The 22,660-nt window shown below is 43.6% G+C and overlaps 1 protein-coding gene across 1 annotated transcript; it reads right to left on the bottom strand.

Annotated features, from left to right (window-relative positions):
* Positions 1–902: 902 nt before the first annotated feature.
* LOC123835805 (protein lifeguard 2-like) lies at positions 903–21,962 on the bottom strand. Its single transcript, XM_045865026.3, has 10 exons — positions 21,698–21,962; positions 20,984–21,165; positions 17,422–17,500; positions 17,164–17,242; positions 11,480–11,627; positions 10,526–10,563; positions 10,355–10,442; positions 8,260–8,349; positions 5,474–5,521; positions 903–1,072 (listed from the first exon to the last, which is right to left on the bottom strand). The coding sequence occupies exons 1-10, from the start codon at positions 21,960–21,962 to the stop codon at positions 920–922; spliced, it is 1,170 nt and encodes a 389-aa protein (XP_045720982.1). The 3' UTR covers positions 903–919.
* Positions 21,963–22,660: the final 698 nt, after the last annotated feature.

Genomic DNA, 22,660 nt, shown 5'->3' with positions numbered 1-22,660 from the left:
GACCTTCAGGACCATAATCAAACCAGTTATATAAGATGTGTATAAATAAATAAGTCATGGAAAATGTTATGAGACTTCTTGTTGATCAGTGGGTATGGAGTTTCAGTTTTGCAAGATGAAAACATTTTGGAGATGGGTTGCACAATACTGGGGATGTACTTAACACGACTGAGCTGTACACTTAAAAGTAGTTAAGATGGTAAATTTTGTTATGAGTATTTTATCACAATTAAGATCATTTTCTTAGTTGTTCCAGACAGTCAGGGGAGGCGGGCGCTGAGTTAAGCCCAGAAATATAGGTGAGACGGTGACAATATAGCTAACCCTCTATCCTGAGCCCTTTACGCACATTAAGTCTGTTCATTCTCTCTAACCCCTACTAGGGAGATGCTATTATTCTCCCCAGTCTGACCCTGGAATACAGGGAAAAGGTGGAATTCTTAAGTTTATCTTACTCTTAAAAAAAAAAAGTCAGATGCGAAAATATTCAAGAATGTCCACAGAATGTCCAAGAAAAGAGAATGGGTAAATATAGGTTTCTGTAATCAAATTTATTCATGTACAGAGATGTTGTTTACAGCTTTAAAGACTGCCTGGAACACTTCAACAGTGTTATGGACCTCTTGCAAATGTTTGTTAGTATGTAATTATGATACTCATCTTCTGAATTTACGAAAATCAGAAGTGTCCCCCAGAAAGTTTTGCAATGGGACAATGGAACTAAAAATATCATAGCTACAGCTACCATCTACTGAATGCTTGGTTTCATTTGACAAAAAAAAAAATAACTATCTTTAAATATTTTTTTGTACTAAAAGGCTAATGAAGTGGGGTAACCTCCGCATGTCTGAGCCTGGCAACATGTTCACAGGCATCCCTCCTTCCCTCTTTTCAACACGAACCAGTCTTGGCCCCATGACTACCGTCCCAGTCCAATCAGTTGCAAAATAAAAAGGAAGAGGTTGATGATATCCAAGTAGATGTTCAGGGCAGCAAAAATGTACTCTTCAGGGTGCAGATCAGAGTGATGGTGGCGCCCTCCCACCATGAGCTGTACATCCATCACCAAGTACTTAAAGAAAAGAAAGAAGAATTAGCTACCTAAATTGTACATTTCTATCAAGTAGGTATCCTAAATTACCTGGAAAAAATATTTTAGCATCCGTAAATATATTGCAGAAACTCAATTTGTGGCTGTATATATGTTCTTTTTACAGCCTCGACCATTCACTCTGTCCCCAAGTGCATCTTCTATCTATTACAGCAAGTGCTCCATCCTCCTGATGACTGGCACCAAGTCCATAAGCCTCCTTTTGCTTTCCAAATGCGGAAACCTTTGGGCCTTTAGCCAATGAAGTGGACCAGGTGGAACGATTGGACACAGAGATAAACTACAAAATTCCCTGTATTTGTGATTTCCCCACACGTTCTTGCTGAACAAAGAACGAAAATAAAGATGGTCCCTGACAATTAGATTCACACACAGCAATAATTCTGAATTCCTGGAGCTTTGGATGATAGCGTTTTTCAAACCTTGACATTGGGATGGTTTTATGATGCTGTTGGTATTTCCAAAACAGAAGGAGGGGAAGATGGGGTTTGTATATGGTGAAATATTTCCCAAAGTAAACGTTTTAGCTCAGCTACAGTAGGTAAAATTAGGAGTTCCTAAAACATCAAGGAAAAAATCAGGGAGCCCTCTTGCCCTTGTGCTTGCTGCCAGGTCAGCGGCCCCGGGCAGCAGGAGTTCATTAGAGGAGGAAAAGAAAACAAGCGGCCCCTCACTTCTTTGTATCCAGACTCTAGACGGAGTCTAGTGCTGTGGGGCAGAGCCACAGAGCCCCACCGGACAGATCAATGCTGGCACGACAGAGAATTCTTGGGGTGTTAAGGATGCTTTAAAATAACTCGTTTACAACAATATCCATTTCAGTAAGACCCATCCCAAGTGATTCTGGTATCAGCTCTCCGTGGGCCCCAGTTGCCACTCAGACTGGGAGAGACAAGGAGGAAGGGAAAGAAGACCAGGAGGAAAGGAAGTGGGCACTCCTGGGTGGCTTCATTCCAGCTCATTACAGACATCATCTCGTGTAAAATGTGACCCACCTGGTGGAGGCAGGGGAGATTAACTGAGCCTCCAAGAAGAGAAAATCACACTGTGGCGAATGGCAGAGAAGGAAGTCCAACCCAAGGCTGGGCAGGATGCCAAAGCAGGTGCCTCACCTTGACACTGAGTCCCTTCTCCTCACTGCTCCCCTCTCCCTCTGACTGATTCCAGCAACTTCGGGGGGTGGGGGATAAGCTAGGGTGACCAATCATTCCAGTGTGTCCTTGGAAAACGCCTCAGTGCTGGGCGAACCAGGACAGTTGGTCACCCTAGAAAACGGGCTGCCCAGCAGCTGAGCTTCCAGCCTTCATTTATCACCCTGGCGTCCTGACTTCTATGGAGAAGCGCTTTCTCTCTTCCTCTCCTCCGAGAACTCCTGACTTTATCTTATTTCTTCTTATATGAGGGTAATAACTTCTAATCATTTCACAGACACGTCTTGGTGGTTAGGAGTGCACTTCCCAGGTGAAATGTTTTTGAAAGCAGACAGAAGTGAGAGAGTAAGATGAGCTGGGATTCAGACCCCCAGGAGCATTTGGGGGTAACACCCTGCCTCACCCCTCCCTACAGCTCTCATGGTTAACCATCTCCTCCCCACCTCCCTGAAAAAAATTTTGATTTCCCTCTCCCATTATTTGTTTAGTGTTGGGTAGACCTGTCTGAGTCTACAAGAGTATTTGTTCTGCCTCCAGAAAGAGAAACAACAATGTACTTTTGCATGGAAACAAACTATGCCTGAAAACAGGACACAAGAGATATAAAGGCATGCATTAGTATGCAAAGGATGAGAGCAAAAGAGTAAAGGAAAATGAGCACAAGTCAGTTCTCTTCATATCAGCGGAAGGAGTAAGAAAACTAAAATGTGCATACGTAACATTAGCCTCCTGGTCTAAATTTTTCTGACATTTGAAAATAGGACATAATTCTAACAAAAAGGAACACAATGAAGCAAAATGTGGATATTTTTAAGCTGGGTGATAATGTGTGGAGTTTATTACTCCATTCTCTCTACTTCTGGGTGTGTTTGGAAATGCCAAAAATTAAAGAGAAAACCTAAAATATGTGACATGATAAAAGCATAAAATGGAATATCATGCAGCCTTTAAAAAAGAGTGAACTCAATCCATGTCTGCTAAAATGTGGAGACCATTATTTTTAAGTGACAAAGCAAAGACAGAACAGTCTTTTTTTTTTTTTTAGGGCCAGTCAAATTTAGCTGTGGGGGGGGGGTTGTATACCAACTTTAGTGTTAACAAGTTCTGAGAACCCACTATCATTGGACCAGCAAGACAGAACATTCTATATAGTATGACTACATTTTTTTTTAAATAAATGTGTGTGAATGGCCATCACAATACTGAAGGAGAAGAACAAAGTTGGAGGACTGATGCTACCTGACTTCAAGACTTACTATGAAGCTACAGTAAGTAAGACAGGGTGATATTGGTGAAAGAAGAGACAAATAGATCCATGGAACAGACTGGAGAGCTCAGAACTAGATGCACATAAATATAATCAACTGATCTTTGACAAAGGAGCAAGGGCAAGACAATGGAGCAGACATTCTCTTCAGTGGTGTTCAAACAACTGGACATCCATGTGCAAAAAACCCAAATCTAGACAAAGACCTTACACCTTCACAAAAATTAACTCAAAATGGATCTCTGGCTTAAATGTAGAACACAAAACTATAAAACTCCTAGAAGATGACATAGACAACCTAGATGACTTGGGTATGGTGATGACTTTTTAAATATGACCCCAAAGGTACAACCCATGAAAGAAATAATGCATCAGCTGGAGGTCATTAAAATGTAAAACTCCTGCTCTGTGAAAGACAAGGTCATGAGAATGAGAGAACAAGACACAGGGGAGAAAATACTTATAAAAGACACATCTAATACAGGACTGTTATCCAAAATATACAACAAAACAAAACAAAACAAAACAACCCTCTTAAAACTCAACAATAAGCAAACAATCCAATTTTAAAATGGGCCAAAGAACTTAAGAGACCCCTCACCACAGAAGATATACAGGTGGCAAATAAACACCACTAGTAGATACCCTGCATCATATGTCATAAGGGAAATGCAAATTAAAACAACAATCAGATACCACTATTAGAATGGCCAGATTCTGGAACACTTACAACATCAAATGCTGGTGAGGATGGAGAGCAACAAATTCTCAGTCATTGCCAGCGGGAATGCAAAACGGTGAAATTACTTTGGAAGACATTTTGGAAGTTTCTTATAAAACGAAACATACTTTTACCATCCGATCCAGCAATCATGTTCCTTGGTATCTACCCAAAGGAGTTGAAAACTTACAAAAACCTGCACACGGATGTTTATAGCAGCTTTATTCAAAATTGCCAAAACATGGGAGCAAATAAGATGCCCTTCAGTAGGTGGACGGAGCCATAAACCGCAGCACCGTAGAAAATGGAATGTTATTCAGCACTAAGAAGAAATGAACTATCAGGCCACGAAGACACACAGGGACTTTAAGGGCACATCACTAAGTGAAAGAAGCCGTTCTGAAAAGGCTACAGACTAGATTACTTCCGCTATATGACATTCCAGAAAAGGCAAAATTTGGAAACAGGAAAAAGATCAGTGGTTGCCAGGGGTTAGAGGTAGGGGGATGGGGATCAAAAGGTGGAACTCAAAGGATTTTTAGAGCAGTAAAAAAGACTCTGCGTGGGGCGCCTGGGTGGCTCAGTTGGTTAAGCGACTGCCTTCGGCTCAGGTCATGATCCTGGAGTCCCGGGATCGAGTCCCACATCAGGCTCCCTGCTCGGCAGGGAGTCTGCTTCTCCCTCTGACCCTCCCCCCTCTCATGCTCTCTCTCTCTCTATCTCATTCTCTCTCAAATAAATAAATAAAATCTTTAAAAAAAAAGACTCTGCGTGATGTCATACTGATAGAACATGTCAGTATATATTTATCTAAACCCAGAGAGTGTGCCACACCAGGAGTGAAGTCTGATGTAAACTCTAGGTGATTGTGATGTGTCCATGTAGGTTCGTCGTGGAACAAATGTATCACTCTGGTGGGGGATGTTGATCATGGGGGAGGCCATGCATGTGGGGGGGCACGGGGGGATATGGGAAACGTCTGTACCTACCTTCCTCTCCATTGTGCTGTGAACTTAAAAGTGCTCTAAAAATTGTCTTCATAAAGAAAAAGAAGAAGGATAGGAGGGAAAGGAGGAGGGGGAGGCGTAGGAGGGAGAAGTCTCCCGGAGGGTTTTCGAGTAGATTCCTGACTCTGCTAGACTCTGGGGCCAGCACAGGCTTAGGGGCACTGTTGATGCAGATACCATATGCACTTTGTCAAAGTGAGGGAGAAATGGACTTACAAGTGAGAAGATTATAGTTCCAAGGCCAGCGTACAACAGATGCAACCACTGCAAAGAGAAGAAACAATTGTATGTTAAGAACAAGATTCAGAATAATGAAAGGGCTCACCTGGGTCACTGCTGTCAGATAAGGACCCAATATTACAGAAAGTCAAATCTGTGGGGAAATTCATCTTTTTGAACATCGTGGTCCACAGCATCCACTCCATTCCATTCAGCCAACAAATGAAAACAACCCTTACCAAATCAGTTTTTTTTTTTAAAGATTTTATTCATTTATTTGACAGAGAGAGACAGCAAGAGAGGGAACACAAGCAGGGGGAGTGGGAGAGGGAGAAGCAGGCTTCCCGCCGAGCAGGGAGCCCCATGTGAGGCTCGATCCCAGGACCCTGGGATCATGACCTGAGCCAAAGGCAGATGCTCAATGACTGAGCCACCCAGGCGCCCCGCCAAATCAGTTTTATCAAGTAAGTGTTAAACATCTCATGCATGGTAAGGCAAGTAGAACATACTGGATATGTTTCACTTTCTGCACCATCACATAGCCCTTTTCCAGCACCTGCCCCTACACTCAGCTCTTGGAACAGGTCGCTCTGGGAAAATAGTGACCCTCCAGCGCCCTCGCTAGAGCTGATTGACAAGAGATGGAAGACATCCACTCCAACAGCAGTGACTCTCTTGACTGACCAGAAACCTTATAGGTGAGTAGGATCAAACAAATGCACCAGGCCGGTCAGAAATTCCCAGAGGCTGTTGTATCATCAGCTAGTGCTGGAGCTATTACTATCCAAATAGAGTTGGCCAGTCAGCTCAGGCCAAGAGAGGAAGGGGAGGGGATTTCCATTTCTGTGAATCCTGTCGCTTCTTCCTACCTAGGAGTTCCATGAACATCCCCTGAGTCTTTGCCTCAAGCTAGTCTGTTCAGTGCAACCAAAACAGCCCTGATCAGAATATAGGACTGATCTGAATGCCAAAGGGGTTGGCTTTACATGGGGGAGAGGATAAAGAGGTGGTGCATAACATATGAGAAAAATCATGTCATTCACTTTTCAGGACAAGAAAGCTCATCCTAGATAAAGAGAGCATTCTGCTAATCAGGGAAGATTCTTGGTGAAGGACATAAATTAGGAGTCAGTGACACAGTGTGGGAGGGGCAGTGTTAACACTAAGAAAACACCTGATGACTGGAGTCTGAAGAATTCAAAATTGCCCAAGTCAAACAAGCATGTATACTTACAACAAGGTTCTGTCAAAGTCTTCCGTTTAAACGGGTGTGTAAGATTATATATTGTAGATATTTGTGAAAGGAAGTTTACAGTGGGAACTGGAGTTCATCTATCTAGTAGGAAACACAGTTCCTTAACTGCACCTAGATGGTATTGTAAAGACCTACAGAACCAACCTAATAAATATTTGGGTTATTACTACCAGTATCTGGGCTACCATCCGTAATAATAATTGGAGAGCTGTATGGCCTCTTAAAGAACATCTTTGTGATATCTTTGAGTTTTTATCTCTAAAAGATAGATGCTAAACATAAATTAAAATAAATAAAATATAGATGCTATCTCCCTAGCTGTAAGTCTCTACGGTCATTCAGAAAGCTAAACCAATTCAGGCAGAACTGCTGGTTATGTGTCTGAAGATGACTGAACAAGTCCACTTGTTATCAAAGAAACTCTGATTCAGCAGTTGGGCCAAGCTGGCCTTGGGGCTTTAGTCCAAAGGTCACAGGCCGCAGGCCAGTCCCCAGTGGACCCGGCCGCCTGTCTCCACACAGGGGCCAATGCCAGCCAGGCCATAGGCCCAGACGCTCTGCCTCCACTTCCCCCACAGCCCTGCAGCCTCAGTCCGCAGACGGTGCGCAGTGCGGGAAAGGGCGTGGCCCTGGTGTCACACAGATGGGGCTTTCATCCCACCCCTACCACGTACTCCCCGTGTGAACTTGGAGGAATTATTTAATTTCCCTGAGCCTGTTTCCTTACCTATATAATATGTGACCTATGTACTTTTCAGGAAGGTCGTGAGAATTCGATGTAATGCCTATGTGAAAACCACAGGCTTGTGTCTAGTAAGAAGTCAGTGAAGATATAAAAGGAAGAAAGGAAGGAAAGCAGCAAGCAAAGCTGGAATTGGAAAACAAGGAGCCTCCTCTAGGCTGTTGTCGGGGAAAGTCTTAAAAAGCCCATGTCTCCACTCCTATCACTTCAAACAAGCGGCACCTAAGGATAGGAGTCGGAGTCTGACCTGCCCCGTGGGGAGATTCACCCCCTACACTGTCTGAGGGAAAGACATCTGTGGTCTAGAGAAGGAGCTCAGTCTTCATGCCCCACACTTCATGTCCTTGGCACACTGGGCAGCCACAAGGACAGGCCTCACGGACCTCCAGCTCCAGGGAGGGGCCTGGCTGCCACTTCTCAGTCACTGGGAAGTGACTTCCTGGGAGACACAGGAGTGCAGTCAACTTTAGCTCAAGGGCGCCCTGAAGGCCTTGATGAACCTGCCTTGACTTCCTGTCTCGAAGGCTCGAAGGCTCCCGCCACCCACCTTCCCCCTCCTTCACTTGGCGTCAGATACGCTACTGGGGTCGAACAGGTCTTCCAGCCACCAGCGGCTCCCCGGCCCCTTTCCTCCCAGAGACATTTCTCCCGTTTCAGTCCTCACGTGCTTCACGCATTTCAGGTCTGCTTCTCAGAGGATCCAGGCCAACACAACCTACACAACACAACCACGTCACCCTACATTTCTAACGATTCTCTGAGGTTCCCAAATGAGATCCCACTTACATATGATCGTATGAAGAGTAAGAGAATTCCATAGATAATAAGTACGAAGAGTAAAACAAACAGCATTCCATTGAGCATGGTGAAATCCCACTGAGGAAACACAACACAAAAACAACTCAGTTATCATCCATAAGGAATTTCAGGATGTTTAGAGACGCATTTTATACCCATAGATAGACACTGACCCGTTTGCTAATATTAACCCAGGACATTTCTGAGAACCATGGAAATCCATTTGCCCCACCACGGAAAAATGCTACATTAAAAAGCGTGCTGTTGACTGGAACTTGCTTCAGGAGGGAGGAGTGGGTCGGAGTATGGAGGAAATCACAGGAGCCAAGGATACATGAGGGTTCATTATACTATTCTATTTTGTATTTATATGAAGTTTCCCCTAATAAAAAAGGTACACTGAATAAGTAGGATGTAAATTTATATGTATAGTATGATCATAATTATTCATATCTTTATTTTTTTATTTTTATTTTTTTTTTAAGATTTTATTTATTTATTTGACAGAGAGAGACACAGAGAGGGAACACAAGCAGGGGGAGTGGGAGAGGGAGAAGCAGACCTCCCGCGGAGCAGGGAGCCCGATGCGGGGCTCGATCCCAGGACCCTGTGATCATGACCTGAGCCGAAGGCAGACGCCCAATGACTGAGCCGCCCAGGCGCCCCTATTCATATCTTTAAAAGTGTTGTGCATAGAATACAGTAATGGAATGAAATAGACCAATGTTAACTGGGCACCTTTTTCATGTTTGTATGCATATGTTTTAATAAAAATACACTATGCTGGGGCGCCTGGGTGGCTCAGTCATTAAGCGGCTGCCTTCAGCTTGGGTCGTGATCCCGGAGTCCTGGGATCGAGTCCCGCATCCGGCTCCCTGCTCAGCGGGAAGCCTGCTTCTCCCTCTCCCATTCCCCCTGCTTGTGTTCCTGCTCTCGCTGTCTCTCTGTCAAATAAATAAATAAATAAATCTTTTAAAATAAATAAATAAAAATAAAAATACACTATGCTTTAAAAAATTACTGCTAATGATTCTTTTGCAATTTTGAAATTTATTAATATGCTTTTTGGTTTTGCCTTTTTAATAAATCAGGGACCAAATCAGCCTGGGAAAGATGAGGATTCTTTTTTTTTTTTTTTTTCATTTGTCAGAGAGAAAGAGCACAAGCAGGGCGAGAGGCAGAGGCAGAGGGAGAAGCAGGCTCTCCGCGAAGCCGGTAGCTGGATGCAGGACTCGATCCCAGGACCCTGGATAAAGGACTCGATCCCAGGACCCTGGCTCCATGACCTGAGCTGAAGGCAGACGCTTAACTGACTGAGCCACCCAGGCGCCCCCAAAAGATGAGGATTCTTTTAAAGGAAGGGTAATATCATCTTCTGACCTGAATAAGGTTATGCAGCAAAAGAAGACCCTTGAAATCTCCGATATTTTGTCAGAGCGTTTTCCTACTTCCTCTATTTCCCCCCTCACTCCCTACCCTTTGCACACCAAGAGAGTAATCTGAAGTATTAGGTCTCCAAGGGTGGTTCCGCACCATCAGCATCAGCGGTGCAATGCAAATTACTGGGCCCAGCCCCAGGCTTTCTGAAGCCGCCACCCCAGGGTGGAGCCCACGGAACCTGCTTTCGCAAGCCCTCCAGGTGATTCTGATGGCTGTTAAAAAAATGTTTGTCTGCAGCGGTGCATTCAATACTTGCGGCTGGTGGGCATTTGAAGGGTGGCTCAAGTGAAGTGGGCTGTAAGTTTAAAACACACTGGATTTGAATTTTAGTTCAAAAAAGGATGTAAAATAGTAAAATGTTTGTTCTAGCGATTACGGAAACGGTAATCCCTTGCATATATCCGGTTAAATGAAATATATGATCAAAATTAATTTCACCTGGTCTTTTTTTTTTTTTTTTTTTTTGCCTTTTTAACGTGGTGACTAGCAAAGTCAGACGCCAGAGGGCGGGGAGGCCACGGAGGCGAGGCCCGCAGGACCGCAGTGAGCAGGAGGGAGGAGGGGTAAGAGCGGGTCAGCAGGGGCACCGGAACACACACCCGCACACTCGCCTAGGACGGTAATCGGAGCCGGTGATACATACTTTCGTTTGAAGAGCAAACAGAGTGAGCGATAACGTCACCACTGCGGTTGCAGCCGTTGCCCATAACACTTCCTCGGCGTTATAGAAACTGAAAGCAGAGACTGTGATTACTGTTGACATACATACAAGGAGAAGCACGCACGGAAAAGGAAATGTGTATCCAAGACTTACACTGATACGGCTCCGAGCAGCAGACCTTGAAGAACCGTCTAAAAACAAAATGCACAGTAAATCAGACCCCCGATTCCCGAGGCGCAGAAGCCAGAGGAGACGGCTTAAGGGGCGGGTGTTCGGGGCAGGGTCGAGGGAGCGAGCGGGAGCGCGGATAACGCCAGCGTGCAAAACTACCGGGAAGATTAATTACGGGAAACGGTGGAGCTAAACATTTTCCTAACGTTCCCCCCAGACTGACAAGATTCTTTTATTAGTAAAAATTCTTAGAACGCAGGAGTAACTTTCAACGTACTTAGGGAATTAAAGATGCATTCAATAGGAATACCGAAACCGTAATAAAAGGTTTATCTGTAGACCATATTGCCGTTGATCCCATGGCGCCAACCACACAGAATCCTAATTTATCAAAGCAGGATATGCTATTTCCACTGATGCTTCGCCAGCAGCCTCGGTACGGACCCTTCCTACAGTGGGTGAGAATTAAAAGCTTCAGACCTCAGAAGAGGGGGGAGGATGGAGGCCCTTCCAGCCCCGGGGACGGGGCTCGAGGGCAGTTCTCCACTGCGCGTGGAGCTGCACCTGTAGGTGCCAGTCTCAGGCTCAGAAGCGGGCTGCACCGGGGCCGCACCGGGGCTGCACGAGGCGGGAGCGTGGCCGCCGGCTGACCGCAGCCGGGGCGGCGCCGTGAGCCAGAGAGGCGCTCAAGCCAGAGGAGGAGCCCAACAAAGGCAACAGGGAGGGCCCCAGGGGCACAGCCGGGCTCCAGCAGCAGACAGGTGGAGTGCGACAGCAGTGAACAGTGGCTGAAGGGCCTGACGACATTCCCCAGCTGGTAGGGCGCCTCCACCAGAGGCAAGGCCGGAGCCTTGGCTCACTCTCTGGCCCGCGGCAGGAGCCAGGAGAGAATCCGCTAGAGCCCGGGAGTAAAAATGAAGACGCAGCCTAACCAACCGCGGGGCGAGGGCTGCTAGAGCGGCTTTGAGCTTCTCCAGCTGGCCAACGGTATCCGGGACGGGAGAGGAGAACGACCGCGGCCCCCAGAGTCCTGGATTGCGTCTCCGCGTGTCCCAACCCCGGTGAGTAGCTGCCTGATTCTCTACTTTGTTAAATTTCCCAGAGCTGTCTTTATTTCCGGTATAGGTTTAAAAAGCTCTGTTTGTTCCATGTACACGTGCTATTTGAAAAACGTGCTTGCTTCCAACCTTCCTCTTAAGATTTTCTTCTCCTACTTGCTCGATTGCTGCGTATTCCTCCATCTTTTGCAGCACGTGTGTGTGTGTGTGTGTGTGTGTGTGTGTGAGAGAGAGACAGAGAGACAGAGACAGAGACAGAGGGAGACCGAGAGAGAGGATGGCGGGAGGAAGACAGAGGTTGGAGGGAGAGGGAAAGATTTAAAGCGGGAAACCAGGGGCGCCTGGGTGGCTCAGTCCTTAAGCGTCTGCCTTGGGCTCAGGTCATGATCCCAGGATTCTGACTCCCTGCTCAGCGGGAGCCTGCTTCTCCCTCTCCCACTCCCCCTGCTTGGGTTACCCCTCTCGCTGTCTTTCTCTCTGCCAAATAAGTAAATAAAAATCTTTTAAAAAATAAATAAATAAAGCGGGAAACCACTCTTTCCGTCTTCCCAAGAGGAGAATGAGAAGTCAGACCCGCCTAATGGCTTCAAGAGCACAGAACATGGGCTCCAGGGGCTAAAATGCTATGGGACAAAAGGTGTCCTCAGGGGCGCCTGGGTGGCTCAGTTGGTTAAGCGACTGCCTTCGGCTCAGGTCATGATCCTGGAGTCCCGGGATCGAGTCCCGCATCGGGCTCCCTGCTCGGCGGGGAGTCTGCTTCTCCCTCTGACCCTCCTCCCTCTCGTGCTCTCTGTCTCTCATTCTCTCATTCTCTCTCTCGCAAATAAATGAATAAAATCTTTAAAAAAAAAAAAAAAAAGGTGTCCTCAGTGTGTGTGTTTTCATTTTCCCCTCAACTCCTTTTCTGAAATGGTTTTCTCCATATTTTTCCTAATACTTAGTCAAAACATAAAGTCTAGAAGATATAACTAATTCTTTGTCCCTCCACAATATTTTCTTAAGCTGTTACCTGCTTTGGGATACACAACAAAACCTCAGAGATGAGAGCTTCTTTTGAGACCAATAACTTTGATCTCCTGTAATAATTTAAATTTTTTTCTTGGAAATTTTTAAAATAAAAAATTCGGGAGTTTTGGGGAAAAACTTCCCCACCCTATTGCCTCTGCTCCAGGATTCCCAATATCTTTCTGTGTCTGGCTTTTAGCCCCCACTCCTTCCTGAGTGTGGTCTCTGTAGGAACTGGGAGAAACCACCTGCTCTCCTCAGCAATGAGCAGGGTATCCACGCCAGGTACGAAAGGCCTTTCAATGCTCTGGCAACCAAGGAAGTGCCCACATGTAAGCATCAGAGAGCTAGTCTTCTCCAGCCTCGGGATGAAGCTATTCTTTCCAACATAGAAATCACACTGGACACTGCACTATATGGATGCTGAGAATCTCGCCATTGGCATGTGTCCTTCCTCTCTTTGACCACCAGAAGGCACAGACCCAAATCCAGGTTTATCACACTCAAGTGTGTAGGACGATGCATTTTTTAAATTTTTAATTGAAGTATAGTTGACATACAATATTGTATTAGTTTCAGGTATACAACATAGTGATTTGACAATTATATACATTACAAAATGCTCACCACAGTAAGGGAGGTATCATCTGTCATCATACAAAGTTATCATGATAGGATTGACTACGTTCCCTGTGACTTATTTATAACTGAAAGTTTGTACCTCTCAAACTCCCAACACCTGTATCTCCTACTCCCTCTCCCCCCGCCGCCCTCCCCACTGCCCAACCTCTCACAACCACCGGTCTGTTCTCTGTATTTATGAGTCTGTTTCTGTTTTGTTTGTTCATTTGTTTTGTTTTGTGGATTCCACAAATAAGTGAGACCATATGATATTTGTCTTTCTCTGTCTGACTTATTTCACTTTGTACTTACCCACTAGGTCCATCCATGTTGTCATAAGTGGCAAGATTTCGTTCTTTTTATGGCCGAATAATACTCCATTGTATATATGTACCATCTCTTCTTTATCAATTCATCTATCAGTGGACGCTTAGGTTGCTTCCATATCTTGGCTATTGTAAATAATGCAGCAATAAACATAGGGGTGCACATATCTTTTTCAATTAGTGTTTTCATTCTTTGAGTAAATACTCAGAAGTAGAATTACTGGATCGTATGGTATTTCTATTTTTTAATTTTTGGAGAAACTCCATCCCATTTTCCACAGCAACTGCACCAATTTATATTCCCATCAACAGTGCAAGAGGCTTCCCTTTTCTCCACATCCTTGCCAACACTTGTTATATCTTGTCTCTCTGATAGTAGTCATTTCTGACTTGTGTGAGGTGGTATCTCATTGCATTTCCATAATGACTAGTGACGTTGAGCAGATCATCTGTTGGCCATCTTGTATGTCTTCTTTGGAAAAATGTCTATTCAGGTTCTCTGTGCATTTTTTCTTAGATTTTTTTGGTGTTCATTTGTATGAACAGATAGATAGATAGTATATACATATATATGATATTAACTCTTTATCAGCTATGTCATTTGCAAATATCTTCTCCCATTCAGTAGGTCACCTTTCTGTTTTGTTCCTTCCCTGTGCAAGAGATTTTTAATTTGATGTAGTCACAAATGTTTATTTTTGGTTTTGTTTCCCTTGCCTGAGGAGAATGATCCAAAAAGTATTGCTAAGGCCGATGTTCAAGAGTTTATTGCCTGTGTTTCCTTTTAGGAGTTTTATAGTTTCAGGTCTCACATTTAGGTATTTAATCCATTTTGAGTTTATTTTTGTGTATGGTATAAGAAAGTGGTCCAGTTTCATTCTTCTGCATGTGGCTGTCCAGTTTTCCCAGCACCATTTGTTGAAGAGACTGTCCTTTTTCCATTGTATATTCTTGCCTTCTTTATTGAAGATTGATTGACCATATAGTTGCGGGTTTATTTCTGGGCTCTCTATTGTGTTCCATTGATCCATGTGTCTGTTTTTGTGCCAGTACCATACTATTTTGATTACTCTAGCTTTGTAGTAGATCTTGAAATCTGGGCTTGTGACACCTCCAGTTTTATTCCTCTTCCTCAAAACTGCTTTGGCTGTTCAGAGTGCATAGGACTATGCATTTTGTATACAATCTAACCACTGGCATTATTTTCCTACCCTTATTTTATTCCTTTCATCAGATTCCCCCACCAATTTATCTTATCTTCTTATATTCATATTCTGGGTATTTTTATAAGCTCCCTTAAATCTGATGAAGAATTAATCAGTTGGTAAGTAAATCTTCACAATGGGAGGGTGCTGAGATCCTGGAATCCTGTGAGCAGCAGGGAAAGGAACTGGCAGCAAGAAAAAGAGCCACATGTTTTCTGTGGCCCAGAGCAGCACTGATCCACAGAGAAAGGACCAACGTGGCAAGGACTTGTGAGTAGAAGCCCCATGGGAGGCGCTGTGAACAGGGAACTAGACCATGCGTAAGTGAGGGGAGGAGAGCCAAGGACCTGGACACCCCCAACCCCCAACTCTCCTGAACTGAGATGCAAGGTGAGGAAATAGGGAGAAGCTGCGCTGAGATGGGTTTCTGCTCCCGGTGAGACTTGAAACAAATAAATCTTACAAAAATAAGGAAAATTACACTTCTCACCCACGAGTTTGTGAACCAAATGTGAAACCCACTTTCCATAACAAAATGGGTTTGTGGTGCCTGGCAGAGCGCCAGAAACAGTCAAGTTAGCTATTCCTAAAATGCAGCCCAGACTCGGAGGGGGCTCCCCCATGTGGCCTCTCAAGGCAAGTTTGCCCAGGGTCCCCAGATACTCTCTCTCAGTAAAGGGGTGTGGATACTGTCTCATAAGTAAGTTTATGACTTCATTACAACCAGAATCCAGCCAAGAGAACATCTCACAAATACTTTATCTGTATTATTCCACAGGAAGATTTTCCACAATAAAAGGAGTGGAATTACTAATGTGACAGGAATAGATTTCAGAGGCAAGCAACAAGGAGTGCTAACAAAGTCTACTTACAAATAATCCCAGGAGAATGTAATTCGCAGGCACCTGGCGGCGGAGCTTCCCGCAGCAAGCAAGTACAATCAGTACAACAAAAAATGCCGGCCTGAGGATAATTTAAAGCCACGTGTTATTTGCTTCCAGTGATTATATCACATGATATAGGAAGATAAATAGATAGAGATAGAGATACGTTATTATATGTTATCATCTGATACTAAGTATAAAGTAAACAAAAATATATGCAGATGATTACCTTTGCTTCTTTTTTTTTTTTTAGCTTTTAAAACTAACTTTGCTCATTGCCATCCATGGAACTTTTTAAATTTTATTTTGAAATAATTATAGATTGACAGGAAGTTGCAAAAAGACAGAGAGGTCCCATGTATCCTTCACTCCGTTTCCCGCAGTGGTTACATCTTACATATATATAGGATAATACCAACACCATTAATTTGACATTGGTACAATGTGTGTCTAATGCTATGTCATAGACCTATGACACAAGTCCGTGTAGGTATGTGTAACCAGCACCACAATCAAGATTTGAAACTATCCCATCATTAAAACATCAACAAAGATCTCCCTCATGCCATGCCTTTATGGGAACACACAGACACACACATACCCTAGCTCCTACTAACCACTAATTTGCTTGTTTCTCATCTCTATAGTTTTGTCATTTCCAGAATGTTATACCTTTACTTAATTTTTAATAAAGAACCTCAATCAATAGCTGGTAGAAAAATCACTTTTTATGAAATCCAAGAATACTTACAAGATTGCATAGGTGAACCAGGCATTCATGAGCACCCAAGATTTTAAACCCGTCCTGATTAAAAAAAAATTAATATAGTTTTAAACAATAAATTGTTTAATGTAATACTTAAGTAGAAATAAAACAATTTCATGAGAAAGGGGTAAATCCTAAATGACTGACAGTGACAAATGAGGAGTGAAATAATGAAACCTAGAACTATACCTTGCTTCTTAAAATAGACTCATAAAAAGACAGTCATGTAAGTCAAATTTGTATGAATGTACATGTTCTGGTGACGTTTTTATTTTTAAAAAATACTGAGGTCTCTAGGTGTACAAAGCAAAAAAAAAAATATCAACTTCTCATAAATTTGTTTTGTAAATAGAGATTTTCATAGGCTAAGTTTAAGCAGTGATGGATCATAGCCCCGAAATAATTTCTGCATTTAACCGCGTTCCAAGTCTCCAAAGCCTCCATAATCTCCTTCTTCCTTTTATCCACTTTTATCTGTGGAAATAGCTCAGGGGAAATAGAAAATGAAATAGTGCCCCAAATAAGAGTAAGACAAAAAGGTCTCGGCTTAGGAAGTTGAAGCAAAACCATAGAAATCTACCAACACCTCGGTCTAAGAGTTGCCTCAGAAACCACAAAGCTATAGAAATATCATATCCTATGGATGTTTAAGAGAAAACAGATAATGTTTAATGATCAGAATTAAGTCGAGTCGATTCAATAAGAATTAATGTGAACAACTTAATATTTAATTTACATTAGTAACAAAGACTTACCAGAAAATAAACAGGCTGACAATTGCCCCAGTGACCACCAGCTGAGCTGACAGGATCAGGAACACTTTGATAATGAAAGCTGAAGAGACAGAAACATTATTTTCATGACACAATATTCAAAACTAAAAATAGAAATGTAATTATTTATTTTTGATACTTAACAGAAAGAATATTTCCTCTGACTTTTTGAGGAGGGGAAAAGGAGCACTAGTTTAGGCTCAGCAGATGGAATAACCACAGAGATCCAGCTCTGCAGACCTTGTGGAAAGTATCCCGTTCGGATTGTTACAAGTGTTTTCCTGGAGATCTGAGGGTTTATCTGCGGAAGGCCCAAAATCTAAAAGACAAACAGGAATTTAATTCCTTATTATGCACACCCCATCCTCCTTAGGACTAAAAGTGACCTGAAAGTCCCTGGCTGTCACAGGCCATCATTAGGGGTCCGGGTCCACCCGCAGAAGAAATGGAGCGCAGGTAGAGAGGGCAGCTAGCCCTCAGAGACAGATGCGGGCTGCCAGGTGTTCACAGAGCCTTCCCACCACTTCTCTCGCCAGCCTGCCTCCCTTTAGCAATTCCCTTCCCTTCGACTTGAGCAGAAACTGGATAACATGAGGAATCATAAGAGCACAGAGGTCCCAGCGGCATGCCAAAGCTGAGTGCAGAGGATGTCAGTGTCTCTTTTTGCTTCCTTCCTCCTGCACAGCTCTTCCCGGAACCCTCTGAATATGGTGCTGAATATGATGACAGTGAGCTGTTTGGTAGCTCTGTCTCAATTTTAAAAGAAAAAAAAAATTCTGCTTAGAGTTGTCAACTGTGTCCTTTGGCTAGGTGGTGTTGATGCGTTGGAAGGGTGACAACAAAGAAATGGGATTGAGCTATCTTAATCAAAATACCAGAACATATGTGCCCCAGTGGGGCCTGCCTACGTTAAAATATTCATGTAGTCAACATTTATTGCACATCTACTATATATCAGAGACTGTGAGGGAATAAATATTAGATGTGGCCCAGCCTTATAAGACTAGACTAGACGTAAGATCGCTAGAATAGAATTGACAGTCCAGAAATAATCCCTTACATTTATGGCCAACTGATTTTTAACAAATGTGCTAGAACAATTCAAGGGAGAAAGAATAGTCTTTTCAAAAAAAGGTGCTGGGACAACTGGACATATACATATCAAAGGATGAATCTGGATCCTTTCCTCATGTCATACACAAAAACTATTAGTTTAAAATGGATCATAAACATAAACATAAAAAACAACTCTTGGGGTGCCTGGGTGGCTCATCTTAAAGTATCCAACTCTTGGTCTCAGCTCAGGTCATGATCTCAGGGTCTTGAGATCACGCCCACATCGGGGCTCCTCGCTCAGCAGGGAATCTGCTGCCCCTCTCCCTCTGCCCTTCCCTCCCTCCCCACCTCGCGCTCTCTCTCTTTCTAAAATAAGTAAGTCTTTAAAAAAAAAGAAAGCTCTTGGAAGAAAGCGTAGATGTAAATCTTTGTGAGCAGGAATCAGGCAATAAATGTTTTAGATATGACACCTAAAGCATAAGCAAAGAAAGAAAAGAACAAATTGGATTTCATCAAAAGTAAAAGCTTTGTCCTTCAAATGACACCATCAGAAAGTGAAAGAAAACCCCAAACTGGGAGAAAATATTTGCAAATCATGTATCTGATACGGGACTTGTACCTAGAATACACAAAGAACTCTCACGATTCAATAACATGAAGATAAATAATTAAAAATGGACAGAGCTTGGGCGCCTGGGTGGCTCAGTCGGTTGAGCGACTGCCTTCGGCTCAGGTCATGATCCTGGAGTCCCGGGATCGAGTCCCGCATGGGGCTCCCTGCTCGGCGGGGAGTCTGCTTCTCCCTCTGACCCTCTCCTCTCTCATGTGCTCTCTCTCTTTCATTCCCTCTCTCAAATAAATAAAATCTTAAAAAAAAAAAAATGGACAGAGCTTGTGTGGTGCCCCCCCCAACTGACACTGGGCTTGGCCACATGACTTGTGTTGGCCAATGAGACATCAGCATGCGTGAAGCCAGGAAAGGCTTGACAAACTTCTTGGCACAATGGGGCTTGTCTACCTGGTACTTGGGACCCAACTCCCAAGTGATGAGAAACTCAAGTCATAAAGAGAGAGCCATGTCAAGGAGTCGGAATGGCCACTCAGCCTCAGCTGCCATCTGATTACAACTGCATTAGAACCCCAATTCAAGACCAGCACAAGAACCACCCAACTGAATCCAGTCAACCCACGGACTCATGAGAGATAATAAAATGGTTGCTGTTTTTTAAAAAGTGGGCAAAGGATTTGTACAGATATTTCTTCAAAGAAGATATTCAAATGCCCAATAAGTTTGTGAAAAGATGCTCAACATCATTAGTCACTAGGGAAATACAAATCAAAACTACAGTGAGATACCACCTCACATACACTAGAATGGCTATAATAAGAAAGACAGACAATAACAAGTGTTGACAAGGACGTGGAGAAACAGAACCCCTCATACATTGCTAGTTGGAATGGAAAATGGTGCAGCCACTATGTTTAACATTCCTCAGAATGTTTATATTTAACATATAATTGTTTAATATAAACAATTCCTAGGTATCTACTGCCCAAAAGAAATGAAGACGTATGTCTACACAAAAACTCAAATATGAATATTGATCACAGCATTATTCCTAATAACCAAAAAGTGGAAACAGCCCAAATGTCTGTCAGCTGAAGAATAAATAAACAAAATGTGTTCTAATGAGGCGATGGAATACTATACGAGCATAAAGAAGGAATGAAGTTTGGACACATACTACAACACGGTGAACCTTGAACATAATGCTAAGTCTAAGTAAAAGAAGGCAATCGCAAAAGATCACATATCATATGGTTCCACTGATATGAAATATCCAGAATACACCAATTCATAGAGACAGAAAGTTAGTGGTTTTCAGAGGCCAGGGGGGAGGATGGGATGGGGAGTGACCGCCAATGGGTATGGGTTTCTTTTTGTGGTGACGATTGCACAACTCTGTAAATATACTAAAAATCATTGAATTGTACACTTAAAAGGGGTGAGTTTTATGATATGTAAATTGTATAAAGCTGCTTCAAATAATGATAGCCCCCCAGTCCCATAGCTTTTCATCCATTACCCTGCTGTGCTTTTCCTTTGTTTCCATAAGACTTTCATCTTTTTGCACACCATATTAATTTTTTTTAAGTGGGAGAGGGCCCAGCCTCTGCCCTCCAGGAGAGACAGACGCAAATAACTAACTCTAACAGTGGTGGGGAGGCCTTCAACCTGATTTCCTCATGTGTTAAATGACACTACAATGCTTTCACTTACAGGGTTGTTGTAAGGACTAAATGCAAAACTCTTCCTCTCGCGCAACGCCCGGTGCTGAAGGACTGGCACCAGGGGCAGAAGTGGCTCATGTGGTGCCATCCAGCCTCCCTGGCTTCCTCACCACCCAACCCCAATCTGGTTAAAGAGGACAATGGGCCCAACCAAAAAAACTACAGATGGAGGTGGCCGTGGGATCCTGGTAGGGTCAATGACGAGCAAGTGGAAATTCCTGGGTGTGGTTTCTAGGAAAGCCTCTGAAAAGAAGTCAGACTTGGCTTACTCTCAGGCCTCTGTCCATGAATAGCACCTCTTGGAGCTGTCGAGGCAGCAGACCAGGTTTAGCCTTTCTTTGCCTTTGCCTTTGCCTTTCCCCGCCTGGAAGGCTAGGGCTCCAAAAGGCATCTTTCCAGCCACAAGATGGGAAGTGAGGGCCACAAGGAGACAGCAGTGGGGTTCAAAACTCACAGTCCACCTGTAAGTTGTCCAGGCCCTAAGAGGGTCTAAGGATGACAGAGTGGTCACTCGGGACCGGTCGCATTTGCCTTGAACTGCATAGTTCATGAAAGAAAAAAGACGTTCATCGAAGCCACAGATTTTTAGGTTTCTATTGCTCACAGCTGAATGTATTTCCCATACAGCATTAATATCTAGGGGGCATTGAATTAATATGCTTTAGAACTAAAGCCAGTATAATGGGGCGCCTGGGTGGCTCAGTTGGTTAAGCAACTGCCTTCGGCTCAGGTCATGATCCTGGAGTCCCGGGATCGAGTCCCGCGTCGGGCTCCCTGCTCGGCGGGGAGTCTGCTTCTCCCTCTGACCCTCCCCCCTCTCATGTACTCTCTCTCTCTCAAATAAATAAATAAATCTTTAAAAAAAAAAAAACTAAAGCCAGTATCATAGCATCCCCTTGTAGGGAGGTGAGAACATTCTACAGTCGGTGGGTAGTTCATATTTCCCCAGGGAACCACACATTATTTACCATAATATATTTATTATGAATTTCTGAATACCCTGGACAACTAAGGGACCACCTACTACAGCAGCCCTACATCATGTTTCATGGTAAAGCGTAACTGGGAAAAACTAAAGGCAAAGTTAAAGCTTCTAACAATCCACTCTGGGAAAGCATTTTGAGAGAACACTTGCTTTTCTCTTCCAAAAAGGTAATTTTATGCTCACCTCTGCGGACCGATGAATCTGAGAATGGATTGGCTAAATTACTGCTGTCATTTGGGGTGGTCTCATCGGACATTTGTACCACATAGCTATCCACTCGCTCTTTCGTCTTTGAATGTGGATTCCCGCGAGTTTTTTGTGGCTCAGAAGGTGAAGTTGTGTAGGACTGACCGGACTTGATCTGGACGTTACTATCTGCTGCCTTCCGAACCAGATGCTGATGATCTCCAGAACTAAGGTCTATTGGTTCACTGACCTCCAAGTCCATTTTCCTGGAGGAGGAGAATTGTTATTCAAGTCCTTGTGCTCATACCACTACAATTTTAGCATCCTTATAACATTCAAATGAGTTTTCTATTTTTTATTTTTTTTAATTAAAAAAATTTTTTTAAGTTTTTTAGTAGGCTCTACGCCCAACATGGGGCTGGAACTCACAACCCCTAGATCAGGAGTCACATGCTATACCCGCTGAGCCAGCCAGGCACCCCTCAAACGATGTTTTCTTAATTTAACTCCCTTAGCTCAGGACTTACCAAGCCAGTACTTAACAAATAGTTATTGGGTGAGTGATGAACCAATACTTTTAAGAAGAGGCCTAGAGAGTAAAGTAACTTGCATTTTATAATGAAATGAATATGTTTATAAATTCATCTGCAAGGAGTTCATAAGCTCCCTCTTATGTGCCCGATGTGGAGCTCCCCTCATCACCTCTGCCCTCAAAGTGCTTATATTTTGGAGGAGAAGATAATCAAACAAGCAATAATATGAAAGCCAAATTAAGCAGGGTCAGGAACGATGGAAGATGATAATGAGAGCCCCTCATAACGTCTGGAGGAACATGCAGGAAGTAGAAGAGGTTGTCACAAGCTTCCAGAGAAAAGGAAGTTTCAGCCAAGGCTGAAAGATGAGTAGGAGGAAGAGGTGGGGAAAGGTTTTCCAAGGCAGGGGAGTCAGCCTGGACCAGAA

Source organism: Mirounga angustirostris, unplaced genomic scaffold, assembly GCF_029215605.1.
Source record: "Mirounga angustirostris isolate CCGP_5_RB_7025 unplaced genomic scaffold, mMirAng1.0.hap1 SCAF_12, whole genome shotgun sequence".
Taxonomy (NCBI): domain Eukaryota; kingdom Metazoa; phylum Chordata; class Mammalia; order Carnivora; family Phocidae; genus Mirounga; species Mirounga angustirostris.
This window is presented reverse-complemented; position numbering and strand designations above follow the sequence as displayed.

What these genes read in the sequence shown, in the direction of transcription:
- LOC123835805 (XM_045865026.3), bottom strand. Translation starts at nt 21,962, where the DNA reads ATGGACTTGGAGGTCAGTGAACCAATAGACCTTAGTTCTGGAGATCAT. An exon ending in GGACAACTTACAGGTGGACT is followed by an intron (nt 17,501 to 20,983) that starts GTGAGTTTTGAA and finishes TTTGTCTTTTAG; the next exon opens with ATTTTGGGCCTTCCGCAGAT. An exon ending in CTAGCAGCCCTCGCCCCGCG is followed by an intron (nt 10,564 to 11,479) that starts GTTGGTTAGGCT and finishes TTTTGTTTTTAG; the next exon opens with ACGGTTCTTCAAGGTCTGCT.